Source organism: Bos indicus, chromosome 28 (assembly GCF_029378745.1).
Source record: "Bos indicus isolate NIAB-ARS_2022 breed Sahiwal x Tharparkar chromosome 28, NIAB-ARS_B.indTharparkar_mat_pri_1.0, whole genome shotgun sequence".
In the NCBI taxonomy this organism is placed as follows: Eukaryota; Metazoa; Chordata; class Mammalia; order Artiodactyla; family Bovidae; genus Bos; species Bos indicus.
In genome coordinates this window covers 43281992-43296663 of record NC_091787.1, presented here as the reverse complement: position 1 = coordinate 43296663, position 14672 = coordinate 43281992, and the positions used below count along the sequence as shown (strand labels likewise).

At 46.0% G+C, this 14672-nt stretch overlaps 1 protein-coding gene across 2 annotated transcripts in view; it reads right to left on the bottom strand.

Moving 5' to 3' along the window:
- The window catches only part of WDFY4 (WDFY family member 4), a 248632-nt gene that overhangs the window by 60161 nt on the left and 173799 nt on the right, over window positions 1-14672 (bottom strand). For both annotated transcript variants that reach the window (XM_070782345.1, XM_070782347.1), the window contains exons 45-47: window positions 11015-11135; window positions 7898-7983; window positions 6388-6450 (exon numbers count right to left, since the gene is read on the bottom strand). In XM_070782345.1, coding sequence (XP_070638446.1) covers window positions 6388-6450; window positions 7898-7983; window positions 11015-11135 — 270 coding nt within the window. The remainder of the gene's footprint in view (window positions 1-6387; window positions 6451-7897; window positions 7984-11014; window positions 11136-14672) is intronic.

Sequence of the window (14672 nt, the reverse complement as noted above, 5' to 3'; positions counted from 1 at the left end):
GCAGTCCATGGGGTCGCAGAGAGTCGGACACGACTGAGCGACTTCACTTTCACTTTTTACTTTTCACTTTGATGCATTGGAGAAGGAAATGGCAACCCACTCCAGTGTTCTTGCCTTGAGAATCCCAGGGACGGGGGAGCCTGGTGGGCTGCTGTCTATGGGGTCTCACAGAGTTGGACACGACTGAAGCGACTTAGCAGCAGCAGTAGCAGCAGCAGCAGCAGCATGGCAAGCTTAAAGTTCCTCAACCATCCCAAAGGGTTAAGGCATTTTAGGGGAAAAAGCACCTTAACTTCAGATCACTGGACTAATGCAAAATTATCCATGTTGATCTTATCCTTGAATATTTCTGAGAAAGATGTTAAAATAATAAAAAGACAATGCATGGCTTTTTGATCTGCACTCCAGATTTCCTGGTGGTGGTTAGGCACAAGCAGCAAATGGGGGGGGGGGCGGACCGTGAGTCCTCAAGTGTTCCTTTCACACTTCTGGACTTTAACATACCTGTCTACTACCCCATGTGAGCAGCTGACCAGGTGAAGCTGGTTGGACAAAGGGGCCAGGCTTGGTGCAGAGAGAAGGACTTCAGTTAGACCTCTGCCTCAAAATAGGTCTGAGGTCATGGATAAGGACAGGGCTTCCAGGCGGCACTAGTGGTAAAGAACCTACCTGCTAATGCAGGAGACACACAGTGTTTGATCCTTGAGTCAGGAAGATCACCAGGGGGAGGGCATGGCAACCCACTCCAGTATTCTTGCCTGGAGAATCCCATAGACAGAGGAGCCCGGCAGGCTATGGTCCGTAGGGTCACAAAGAGTCGGGCCTGACTGAAGCATCTTAGCACACATGCATGCCTGGGTAAGAATGCAGCTAAGAGGAAACATGAGCAACAAAGACAAGGAGCAACAGAAACGGGGCCAAAACGAGGTGGGAGCAGCACCCGGGCAGAGCTCACCGCTGGTCACCGGGTTCCACTGCCCATTGCCCACTGAGCCAACCATGGGAGAAGCTCCACAACGCCAGGGCACTGGCTGTTCCCCGTGGTGCTTAGCTCACCTCTGGTTCTAGCGGTTCTGCTCTAACCCCGGGGTCTGAGTTGTGCAGCCCCTACTACTGGCCTCCTAGGCTGTGCTTCGCCAAGACGCCCACGGAGCATGTTTCTCCACTCAGTGATGGAGCTGAAGTTCTCTTTGTCAAAGTAACCATGCACATTACAGACTCTCAGCCTCAGTGACAACCTCTGGAGAGTAGTGACTGAAGCGGCAGAAATGGGAAGATGAAGTACTTGAAATTTAGCCTCCATGCTGCTAACAGTGATGCCCTGATTATCACGGAAGATCCTCTTCTTATGGGGATTTATAGCTTATGTTTGGTTTTCTAAGTTCTTTTCCTTTCATTATGTTTCAAAGATATTCTATGAAGGAAACTCATTCATTAAAGGAAATCTATACAGGACACTACTTACTTAACTGCAGAACTTCGTGCCAAAAAATGAATTTCATCCTAACCATTACATTTAAATTAGCTATAAAATTGAGAAAACCTTTCAGAATTTACAAATACAGTAAGGCCCCGAATACAAACCCTGCCTTACAACCGACAATTTCCTCCAGTCCAGGGACACTTTTGTCTTAATGGTGTGGCAAGTGAATATTTCAGACCTCAGGGACCATGGCTGTGGAAGGATGCCTCTAGCCCATTCAAAGACGTGTGTAGCGTGCAACAGAGATTTGAGAAAGAGGAAGAGCCGGACAGGCATCTGGCCCTTGTATTTCTCTGAGCTTTGTAAACTCTGAGCTCAATAGGAGCTGAGATCACCCCAGAAAGGAATGGAACTGAGCCAGATCATGTTAGCATCCCAAAGAAATGTCTGTACAGAAGAAGTCCAAATGCTAGGGCTCTATTTTTCAGTGAATCAATAGAGAAAATTATATTCTTCAGCGCTTTTTGTTCATTTTTTATAAACAAGGGAATTAACTTCTTTGTTATCCATGACCCTATTTATCAGTGCCAAAGGAAAGTATGTTCCAGAAAAAAAAGATGTCCTTCACACCATCTGTTTCTTATTATCTGTCACTGGGAAATGTTGTAACCTAGCACAGTTGCTTGGGTTTTCTTAGTTTCAGGACAATTACAGAAGCTAGATCACTTTGGGTACCTGATATCACATCTATGTTTTTGTCCTTTAAAGGCGTTTAGGGGTAATTCGTAAGGGATCATAATACCCCATATTTTGTTTTGAAACTATTTCCAGCCCTTTGTGGGAGGGCACAGATACCTTTAAGTATAAAGAAGTGTGTTTCTTCACATGTTTATTTCCTACGAGCTTCCCTTTCCCTGGAACTTCAGCTATCCTCACATCTGCCCACAGCCTGCCTGTGTTTAACATCGTGGACCTTTCTGGCCATCAGACACATGTCCAGGGGGGTCCAGTTGGCTTTATGTTGGAAACTCCTGTGTGCTTGCAGAGCCTTGGCCCCCACAGATGTCTGATTATGCCACCATGCTGCCTTCAGAATGGTCTACTCTTGTACAATGGGGAGACACAGATGGATTACTGATCCCAGGCTACCCTAGGTTTTGCAGGTTGGCAAAAAAGTTCATTTGGGCTTTTTGCACCATCTTAAGGAAAAACTCGAGTGAAATTTTTGGCCAATACAATATTTTCCATTTGGGATCCAAGTCTGTAGACCTTCCTTGGAATTCAGATATGGAGGCAGCCATTGTCACTGAGATTCCAGGCAAAATTCTCATACCCAAAAGATCTGGTTTCCTATACATGGGAGATGGTCTCTAGAGAGACCAAGCCAGTTATGAAGAGCTGGGGGTTGAAGATATAAAAACCTATAGGATAGCCAAGCATCCTGGACCAGGTGGAAACCCACAGAATGGACCATGCACCTCCTTCAGAGAAGAGAAAGTCACATTCACTAAAGCATCCATAGTGCAGCATTTTTAAAGACTTGGTGTGGAGGCTGGGCATTATCCTTGGTAATCCAAATAAAAAATGGCCAAGTTCATTCCAGCCATAAGGCAATGGCTAGCCATGGCTTTCTAAGGCTGGGAGCCACCATTGCCTTCCCCTTTGAAACTCATGAAAGCCCCCTTTGGCTGGTAGGAGAAGGGCTGGGAGAGACTCAAAAGAGTTGAGAACACAGATGCCTATATTTAATCAATTGCTCTGTACACACACCCAAAATACACAGCAGTTGATTCTAAAACTAAGCAAAGGAATTACAATTTATCGAACACTTACTATGAGCCCAGATCAGGTTGATCCTTAAGCCCATGGCTGGCCTTAGCAGCACAGCTTCACCATGTGCCCTATCTGTTTGGGTGGTCCCAGAGCCTTGGACCAGCTCTCCAGCTTCCTCATTTTGTCAAAGCTCATCTTCCATGAGCTTAGGTATGTATTTCTCCAGAGCATCTCTGCCTTGAATTTCAAAGCACATATCCAATAACCTGAATGACATCTCCACCTGGATAGCTGACAGGCATCTCAAAATTAACACATCCAATATTGAGCCCCTGATATCTACTACTTCCCCAAAGTAGCTTTTCCTGTGGTCTTCCCCATTTCATCTTCCAATTGCTCAAGCCCCAGTGCTTGGTCTTATCCTTAAGCACTTTCCCTCATATACATATAAGCCACCCACAATTGACTTGTCAACAAATCCACCAGATGTGCCTTCAGTCATGTCCACACATGTCCAAAATCTGAGCGCTTCACACCATCTTTACAGCCACCCACCCCAATCCAAGCCATCACCATCTCTCTTTTTTTTTAATTTATTTATTTTAATTGGAGGCTAATTATTTTACAATATTGTAGTGGTTTTGCCATATATTGACATGAATCTGCCATGGGTGTACATGTGTTCCCCATCCTGAACCCCCCTCTCACCTCCCTCCCCATCCCATCCCTCAGGGTTATCCCAGTGCACCAGCCCTGAGCACCCTGTCTCATGCATCTAACCTGGACTGGCAATCTGTTTCACATATGATAATATACATGTTTCAGGGCTATTCTCTCAAATTGTCCCACCCTCGCCTTCTCCCACAGAGTCCAAAAGACTGTTCTGTACATCTGTGTCTCTTTTTCTGTCTCGCATACAGGGTCATCATTACCATCATTCTAAATTCCATATATATGCCTTAATATACTGTATTGGTGTTTTTCTTTCTGGCTTACTTCACTCTGTATATTATAGTTTCATCCACCTCATTAGAACTGATTCAAATGTATTCTTTTTAATGGTTGAGTAATACTCCATTGTGTATATGTACCACAGCTTTCTTATCCATTCATCTGCTGATGGGCATCTAGGTTGCTTCCATGTCCTGGCAATTATAAACAGTGCTGCGATGAACACTGGGGTACACGTGTCTCTTTCCCTTCTGGTTTCCTTGTTGTGTATGCCCAGCAGTGGGATTTCTGGGTCATATGGCAGTTTTATTTCCAGTTTTTTAAGGAATCTCCACACTGTTCTCCATAGTGGCTGTACTAGTTTGCATTCCCACCAACAGTGTAAGAGGGTTCCCTTTTCTCCACACCCTCTCCAGCATTTATTGCTTGTAGACTTTGGATCGCAGCCATTCTGACTGGTGTGAAATGGTACCTCATTGTGGTTTTGATTTGCATTTCTCTGATAATGAGTGATGTTGAGCATCTTTTCATGTGTTTGTTAGCCACCTGTATGTCTTCTTTGGAGAAATGTCTGTTAGGTTCTTTGGCCCATTTTTCGATTGGGTGGTTTATTTTTCTGGAATTGAGCTGTGGAGTTGCTTGTATATTTTTGAGATTAATTCTTTGTCAGTTGCTTGGTTTGCTATTATTTTCTCCCATTCTGAAGGCTGTCTTTTTACCTTGTTTATAGTTTCCTTTGATGTGCAGAAGCTTTTAAGTTTAATTAGGTCCCATTTGTTTATTTTTGCTTTTATTTCCATTACTCTGGGAGGTGGGTCATAGAGGATCCTGCTGTGATTTATGTCAGAGAGTGTTTTGCCTATGTTCTCCTCTAGGACTTTCATAGTTTCTGGTCTTACATTTAGATCTTTAATCCATTTTGAGTTTATTTTTGTGTATGGCATCACCATCTCTTATCTGCGTTACTACAAGAGTTTCCTAACAAATCTTTCAGCTTCTGCCTTTGACCTACTGTGTTCTATTCTCGACAGAAGACAAAATAAGTCTTTGAAAATATAAGTTAGGTCACAAGATCCCGCCAATGCTTCCCGTTTACTCAGAGTAAAAGCTGACACCATCAGCGTGAGCCCCTAGGGGCTCATGAGCCCCAAGAGCTCTGTCACCTCTCTTGTCTCTGTTCCCACGGACTCTCTGCACCCCAACCACTACGGCCCCAGCCAAGCCCATTTCACCACCCTCGAGGTCCTTGCTCTTCCTTTGGCTTACAATGTTTTCTTCAGTTTTCTGAATAACTTGTCTCCCCACTTCGTTCAAGTCTTAATTCAAATATTAACTTTCTTGAAGAGGGCTTTCCCTATCCTCCTAAGATTTCAAACCCTCCTATGCTTTCAAAACCAGCTAGTTTTATACATGTCACTCTCTAACATGCTTTACATTTCACTCATTTTGCTTCCTTTCTCATAAGAATGTAAACACAATAAATGGGCAGATTTCGAGTATTTTCCATGTTCCTCTGTCAAGCAACAAGTACCAGACATAACAAGCCATGGATACATAATTGTGAATGACTTGATGACACCCATTCCATAGTCATTATAAATATTCTCAACACAACTCCCCTTGGCCCGAAGCCTACATAATCCTAGAGAAAACCAGCAACCACCATCCTTTTCCTATTCCCCTTCCTAACTGAAATAAAAGCACCTACTGATCCAGCACTGGCTTCCAGAGAATATGGTACTTGTAAAGGGGGGCCTGGGGAAGGGGCTGTGAGCATTTAAAGATGCTCCATCTCATAGATTCACAAATGAGTGTCTGATTCACATGTCAGCATACATTTATTTATTTACCTTCTGAGATTTCAGAGTCTCGGATAGAAAGGACCGACCTGGGACTGCTCACACCCCAGCACGCAGCCCTGACACCAAGGTTGGGCCTAGGTTGACACATCTATGGGAACCCTGTCCACACCCACCGCAGGCGGAGGGCAGCTTTCTGCCACTTTGGTTTGAACAAGCCACAGAGCACCTGGGACCTCAAGTCTCTGGAAGTTTCACTGGCAGAGGGAACCACAGGAGGACACAGGCTGCACGGGGAAGGGAGGGTGAAAGATTAAGTGGCCCGCAGACTGCCGCGCTCTCTGCATGCCTTCTTAGGAGGATCAGGAAAACAAAGAAAATCAGGGCAAGGCCAGCACCTCGCCCAGAGCGCGTGGTTGGCCTCCCCCCTGAACCTGTTACCTTAGATTGAGCGTGTCCTCCGTGAAGCCTTTTCCTTTCAAGCTGGGTTGGAAAGAGCAGAAGCTAGACAAAAAGGGAAAGGATTATTCTATCAGCAGTCAGGACCCTTCCACCACCAGGAAAATATTTTTGGAAGCAGGCTAGAGATCAGGTTCATTCTTGCCCTTCCAGTGAACCCCATCTGTGCCCAGATCTGGGTGTACCTCTGAGGCATCCCATTAGCACCCTCTGCCATTAGATGCTCTGGTCTAAATAATGGCAATGATAACAATAAAACAGTGGTTGCAATCAAAATTACATGTTTTAGAGACCTCCTCTGGGCTGGGCACAGGCATTTCCATTGCTGATTTCAGCCACCACTGCGGTACTCCAGGGACAGGTGCCATCTTGCTTTAATGCTCCTTGAACAAGGGTGGGGCATGGTTGGTGCCATCCACTGCCTGAGCTATGGATATAGAAGACTTCCAGCTCAACTGTGAAAAACTTCATGCAGTACAAAGAAATCATAAGGGAACCTGAACGTGAGGTTCAGCACTGCCTGTCTACTTCATCAGTTTGGTTTAAAATGGAACTTGAAGATGTTTTAGGAGGCGATATAACAGCAGTCCTTGGAAGAGCCTCAGAGGGAGAATCACAGTCAGTGGAGATGTGCCCAGAGCTGGCTCAGATGGCCTCTCCGCAAGAGTTGTTTTCTCCACTCTGGCCCTGTCCTTGGGACCCAGCAGCTGGTCCTGGTGCCAGCAGGAAGGTAAGGCTTGAATCTCTGAGCGCAAAATGGCCTGGAACATGCAGGCCAGGGGTGTCAAATCTCACCTCAGGACTTTTAGCCCCAAGTGGAGCTGAATATGACCACTCCTCTTTTAACCCAGCTGCTATGACATCTGTTCATGGCTAGGAATCTGCCTTTTGACCCCTTCTAGATTCTTTGCACATTCACATATCTCTAACTTTAATAATATAAATATAAAATTTAAGATCTAGCTTAAATTTCTTAGATTGATTAATCTCTTTGGAGAACGTTAAGTTAAACCAAGACAGTATGCTTCTCTCTTTAAGAAAAAAAGATGTTCCGTGCAGAAGTGGGAAATCAGTTGTTAGGAATTCTTTCCAATGAAATATGAAGTCAGAGCAACTAAAACTGGCAACTGGGATCAAAAAGAAAGATTAAGCCAAAAAAAAATTACTTGGAAAATTAAAAAATAAAGCCAGAAAATTCTGGAAGATGCATTAAATATGTTGTGTCTGCACATTTTTTTTCCTTCCTTCAGTTTTTACTGGCCCAAATTACTTCAGTTCATGAAATGGAGTCTGTTCCCCAGGATCGAGAGAAGGAGCTTTTATGGTTTTCTCTTTACTCTGTTGCATAGCTCAAGAGTTTGGGTAAGTTCTTTCTCGAGTCTAACCTAAACCCTGCTCACTGTGGGTGGAGAGCAATCTCCTGAGAACACAGCTGTCCTTTTGCTGTTGGTTCCTGATCAGTTTCCTTAGCAGAGGATTTTCAAACTCTTACCTTTTGAATACCTTACTCCGATCACTGTTGTGGAAGACAAGAAACTTGGAATATCCATTTTGGAAAAAGACCTCCAGGGCAATGTCCTATAAAGAGAAGCCCCTTTTACTGCTCTGAAGTTTCCTAGGATGGATAAAGACCTCCCTCCCCGCACGCTGCACCCCCCCGCTGCTCCCCCGCTTCACAGCCAATGCAACAGAGCCATGGTTGTGGGCCATCTGGGACTCTATGTCAGGTGTGGAAGGATTTCAGTCTAAAATGGACCCAGAGACATGGAAAATAGAACTTCAGAACTGAGAGACTGATTTTCCATAGATGCTTAATTGGCGGAAGATGGAGACTTACCTCCTAAGTAATGAACATCCACAAAGACTCTCTCCCTTCTGCAACCAATGAACTTATTGCCTGGACTCTGAGTGGACACGCCCACCTTGTACTCTTTGCCAGTAGACAGATACAGCTAACCTCAAACCCTCAACCCATTAGCCTGTAGCTCACAAAAGCCTGCCTTTCCTCAGTGGTTATTCCCCTGTTATTTTTGAATCAACTCAATTTCCGGTAAATTCAAGCTTGCCTCAGTTACGTCTTTATTTAGGCTGACAAAGGCAACCCTTCCTAGTTAGTCCTTCCAACCTCCTACAGGGGATATGAAGACTTTGGTAACAGTAATGAACTGCAGTCTTCACAGAGTAAGTAGGAGGGCAGGAGATCTCAGCATTCCTTTGACTGAAGAAGGAAACAAGAGCCCAACTCACAGGAAAAGCGAGAAGGGGACAAAGAGAGGAAAATGCCCAATGACATCTTCAGACACTTCTTCTCCTGAGTCAAGGGTTTCACTTCCTGAACTGAAGGATCATCTTACCAGAAACACTAGGGGAGCTGCTTGAGTGAGTGGATGCAAGCCTTAATCTGGGCAGCATCCTATGCTGACCTGCAGACTTGAGGCACAGGGGCTTTGCCAAATGCACTTTGCTGAGCCATTTTGATGTGGCCACATGAGATAGCAATGTCACTTCAAGGGTATTTTGTTAACACCTATGAACCTGGCTGCCTTCCTTTTTCCTTTCTTAGACTTGGAATAGTGATAGAGTGAGCCCACATACAGCATGAAGCTCAGGGATGAGGGGGGGTCAGGGAGAGAATGCTCAGTGCTTGAGGAAGGGCCTGGGAGAGGTGAGGTCCGAGCAAGGAGGGAGCGATAGGGAGGGTGAGGGTCAGACTCAGAGATGGGTGCTGCATCAGCAGTCAGGTCCTGCTCCTTCCTGGCTGAAGCGAGTTCTCAACGTTCAGTTCATCAGACTTCTGAGCAGAGGGAAAGTCTCTGTAATGATAAGGCAGCACCCTTCTCTGCAGATGTACAGAAGAGCCTCAGATTTTTTCCTACATACAGAAGTATAAATAATGTGCAAACAGATGATGAACACAGACTCTGTGGCGCCCATGACTTGCCCCAGCAACCTCAAGTGCCCAGGCCCTGACTTCCTTCTGGGAGAACCTACGGCTGGGCACATGGAGGCCTTGCACACGAAGCTCTCCCAGCGCCACCTGGACATGCTCACACAGCCTCCCACTTCTGGCTTCCACTACTGTCCTGCTAACCAGCCCTCTGGAAACACTCTCTTTGTACTGGGGAGAAAGACACTCACTTACTGATACCTAGTTGCTACTATGTGTAACATGTAAACAGACACACAATTACTAAAAAAAATAATTTCTGAGTACTTGCTATGTGCTCAAAATGTGCTATATTATGTAATAGTGGAAAAGACAAGAGGTGGTGGCTGTTCACTGGAGAGAAATGAAGCCCAGAGGTGCCTGACTGTGCAGAGCCATGCTCAGGACCGGGCCCAAGCTGGCCCTGGTCAGAACCATCAGCACAGGGCCTCCTCCACCCACCCCTTTCTGGCTCACTCTCTGAGAAGAGCACTGAGGGCTGGCAAAACGAGAACCAACGCTTTGTGGGCAAAAGCAGCAGAGAAGGAAGGAGAGGGAAAGTCAGTCAGAGCCAACAGCTTGCCGGATACTTGTCTGTGAAGGCAGCTGTTCCTCCCCAGAATGAGCCCCTCTGAAAGGCTCCCTTAAGCTTTAGCTTCAAAGAATAATAATAATATAAATAACAATGAGGCCTCCAGCAGGAGGGTTAAGAGATGAAGAAGTTTGCAAATGAAAGGTAACTTATTCTGTGCCAGAGGGCGAGCACTGTTTTGTTGGCCTATGCAGAAGAGACCCTGCAGAGAGAATGGGGGAAGGGGCCTGGGCCCCTCCCCGCCCACGAGGTGGTCCCTCATCTCTTCCTCTGCCAGGTGTTGGGAGGCCCTTGGGCACAGTTGCAGCTTTGCTACTGCAGAGGTCGGGCTGCTGAGGGCAAGACGTGTTTGAGGCCAGTGGGAACCCCAGAGCTGTTCCTCCCTTTGCCACTGAGGTGATGCTTCTAACCCAGGTGCTGGCCTCCAACGTAGGGGATGAGAAGTATTTGGCTGTGACTCAGTAACGACAGAAGCCTGCCTCTGGAAGGAGTCCGCTCTGTTTAGCAGCCGGATGAGCCCTTGAATACACTAGACAAGGTTCTGGGATCCTGGTTGGAGGGGACAATCAGGAGATCTCTAAATCACCTGGCCCAGGAAATGATGGAGCTTGAAGGTAGATGAAGACTTGAGGAGGGCAGAGGGTAGAGGCAGTAGCCTGAGGAGGTGTCCCTGTGGTCTGAACAGGGAAGACTGGCACTCAGCTCTCAGTCATCAGCTCTGCCATCAGGCAATGGAGCTGCCCTGTCCTGTATTCCTGAGTCTCCGGGCAGCTCTGGGGCATGTCAAGGGGAAAATAAAGCAAAGAGGCTGGCTCCTAAGTGACATGGTAAGAGAGAGAAGGGCCCGGTGGCCAAATGGCAGGGACTGGGGAGAGGGTGGAGCAGAGGGCAGAACTCGGTCCCAGCCGGGGGACCAGCCCAACACAAGCCAGGGGAACTCACGGGTGTCCCAAAGGGCCCTGGGCTGTGCGGTCAAGAAGGTGCGCCCCTCCCGTCCAGATGGGGCCTCGGTGGCACCCGAACCGCCATCAGGTCTTAGGGTGAGGGTTAGGGAAGGGATGGTCCTTCCTCCGGGCCCTCCCAGGTCTCACCTGCAGGAGGAAGCGGGCCTGCCGGAGCTCCCTGAGGTCGCCGTAGCTGTGGCGCTGGCACGAGTAATGGTCAGAGGACCTGTCTTTGCTGCACATGTTGAAGATGAATGGGTCGCTAATGCTGGAAGGAAAGCAATACGTGCAGTGAGAGAGGGTGTCCCGTGGGGGCTTGCTCACCTGCCTGAACCTGTGTTTCTGGAACACATCAGGGGATGTGCCAGCACCCACTTACCTGATAACCCCTGTCTGTGTCAGCCCCGCGCTGAGGAGTAATATGGGACGTTGGCTTCGCCAGAGGAGGCGACACAAGGCAAGGGATCGCCTTCAGGACAGACAGTGACACAGGGCGCAGAGCGCAAGTGTGAGAAGGCTCTCTGGGTATCGGGGCCAGAAATGGGTTGGTGATGCGGTGGGGGAAACGTGAAAGAGATGTGTAGTTAGGTATGGACAAATTTCAAGTTCCCGAAAAATGAGGCAGAAAGATGAAGAGCCTCCACTAAACAGTCCCTGTTCAACATGGTCTTGGACAACATGGTCATAGTGTAACTTTTAATATGATATTCTTAACTAGGGAAATCACAGGACACTAAATGATAATCATGATATTGATTGACTGGGTCTTTGGTAGTAGAAGTGGATTTCAGATGAAAACATTGATTTGTCCCACATTTGTATGGGACAAATCCAATTACCAGTTTATACCTGGAATTTGCACCCAAATCATCTGCTAGATCGCAAACTCTTTACCAGACTCAGCCCTTATCTGACTGAGCTGTGTATCTGTGGAGTCTACCCCAGTGCTGGTATAAGGAAGACTTTCAATAAGTATTTGTTGAATGAAATTAAACAGAGAGCTGATGCCTTAAAACTGCCGACTAAAAGCACCGATCATAAAAAGCCAGTTGGATGGTTTGGATTCCCACCGAATGAATCAAACGCTACATCTTGTGAGCTTGGCCGCCACTGTTACGGGTTGAATTGTGTCCCCCAGAAGATGTAGGCTGACGTCCTAATCCCCAGTTGAATTGTGTCCCCCAGAAGATGTAGGCTGACGTCCTAATCCCCGGTACTTCAGAATGTAACTTTACTTCGGTAAATAACAGAGGTAATAAAGTGAGGTCATGAAGACAAATCCCGATCCAGTAAGACTAGTATCCTCCAATAAAAGGGAAACTTGGTCATGGAGACAGACACACACAGGGAGAAGATGGCCATGTGGCTGGAGAGATGTGTCTACAAGCCTAGGACCATCAGGGACCGCCAGGAAACACTCGCAGCTTGGAGAGGCGAGGAAGGATCCTCCCCTACAGCTGTAGAGGGAGCACGGCCCTGCTGTCACCCTGATCTCAGACTTCTGGCTTCCAGAATTGAGGGATAATAAATTTCTTTTTTAAGAAGCCACCCAGTTTTTGATACTTTGTACAACAGCCCAGAAAACTGGTTACACAGAAAACACAGTTACCTATTCAGCCAAGAAGGAATCTCCCTCAAAGCAAAATATAACCTTCTGGAAAGGGTCTTGCTTTCTGAGGAAAGTTACAAAGTACCTGAGTGCAATTGCTGCTGGAGGATTGGCAGCTTCTTGAGTTTTATTTGGGATGTTTTATGGTACATCAGGGAGTCTCTTTCAAGGTCTAAGGCTGAACTATACTCAAATTGATGGCAGTCTTTCAGAGAAACATTTCAGAGTTGACTTAGCTTTATTTTTAACTGGCTTATTTATATATCTTCCTTAGTCTCCATGGTCAAAATAAGACTTAATCTCTATTGATCTCACAGGATCTAATGGCCCATCTCTGAGAACCACATCTCCACAAGAGCCAGCATTTTCTTCAGGTAGTAGACAAGGGCTCAGAGAGAAAACACTGCCTGCTTAACAAACACTTGTTCGAGGTATGGTGACTAAAATCACCCATGCAATTCTAAGGTAGTTAAATATTCTCACTATCTCCTACTTCCATTCTAGAAAAGGACGTTCCCAGACTTGAGTGCATCCAACCTAACAACTGGGTTTCTATTAAAAGTGCAGATATCGTCAATTGGATCATGATTATATGCACCTCATAAACACAATTTAGCTAATCAATAAGATCGTATCCAACACTAACCAGAGGAGGAGAGTGAAGCAGTGGATTATGCGAGTCGTTTCATGGGCACTCCATGCACATATGTGGAGTAGAAAAGCTTTCATCAGCTCTCAGGCGAGTCTGCAGACCCATTGTCCGTATTGATCAGTATCAATAAAACATGAGGAATAAAATGAGATGAGTGTGCCAAGTATTAATTATGTGCCTGCCTTGAAAAAGCATAGAAGATTCACTGCAATCGGTGAACATTTGGTATGGATAAAAGATGGAAGTTAGCAGAGAGAAGAAGGCCAAGCATTTTAAAACAAACCTAAATCAAAGTGGGGTGGGCTGACATCTATCCTTCCACAATCCTTAAATTCTTGCTTCTTCACATAGGCTGGAAATAATATGATACCTGGGAGTTAAAATTCTTGCTCATTGGCAGGTAAGACTCTGGTTCCTCCATCAATAGTTTTAAATAGTGGTTCTCAAAGTGTGATCCCAGACCAGTGGCAGGAGCATTAGCTGCGAATTTGGTAAAATCTTAGGCCCTAGCCCAGATCTACCAACTTAGAAACTGGGATGATGGCGGGTCCCAGAAGTCTATGTTATCAAGTCCTCCAGGCGAGTCAATGTAATTTAGCTTGAGAGCCACTGGGCTAAGAGGTTATCTTGTCATCACTTGAGCCTTGGATAACTAGAAAAGAAATTGGCATCTAAATTTCTTCACAAGTGATGAAAACATACATCTGACAATATCTAGCAAAAGTGCAAACACAATCAATTTGGTTTTGAAAGGCCGTACTCCATAAACACTGGAGAATTATTCAGTAAGGGCCGATCGAACCCAAATACACCAACTATCAATACATATGATCCTAGAGAAGAACCTCAGCATTTCCTGCCAAAGATCTCTGGTATTAGTTGGTATAAAAATGACTTCAAATTTCTACCCAAATCTCACTCATCCTTCAAGACCCAAATCTTAGCTCACTTCTCCACGTAGCTGTCCCTCCCCATAACAGCCCGTGTCCTCTCTCCAAGTGTGAACCCTGAAGAGTCCTCGCAGAACATGCATTTTGTCGCTCGGTGATAGTGTGCTCCAAACTCTTTCCAAAAGAACCTGCATATGCTGGTGATTGTATTACGGGCCTTGCGGGGATAAAGAGGCAGTGCCTGATGTCTTGCATAAGGATGAACAAGCAAGACGTTGTTGACTCGGTTATACATAAATATACATTATTTTTCAGCAATATTTAACACAAAATTGTAAATCAACTATACTCCGATTTAAAAAAAAGTTGTTGAATAGGTACGCTGATGGGACTGGATTCTATTCTCCAAACAACCTGAAGAGCGATCCCTTTTGTCCTGTGGTGCATTTCATGGCAGGAGAACCCGAGCAGCTGCTGTATGCTTAACTGCTCCAGATTTTAGCTTTGGGGAATCCTAGTCATGGATGCCTGTGCCTAAGGTTCTTCTGTTTTATCTCATGGCTCAGTTTCAGGCCCAAACCCGAGCCCATAGGAAGGAAAAGGTGGGAGGCATAGGCATGGGGCGGCTGAGAAGGTGGCGTGGGGTCAGGGCAG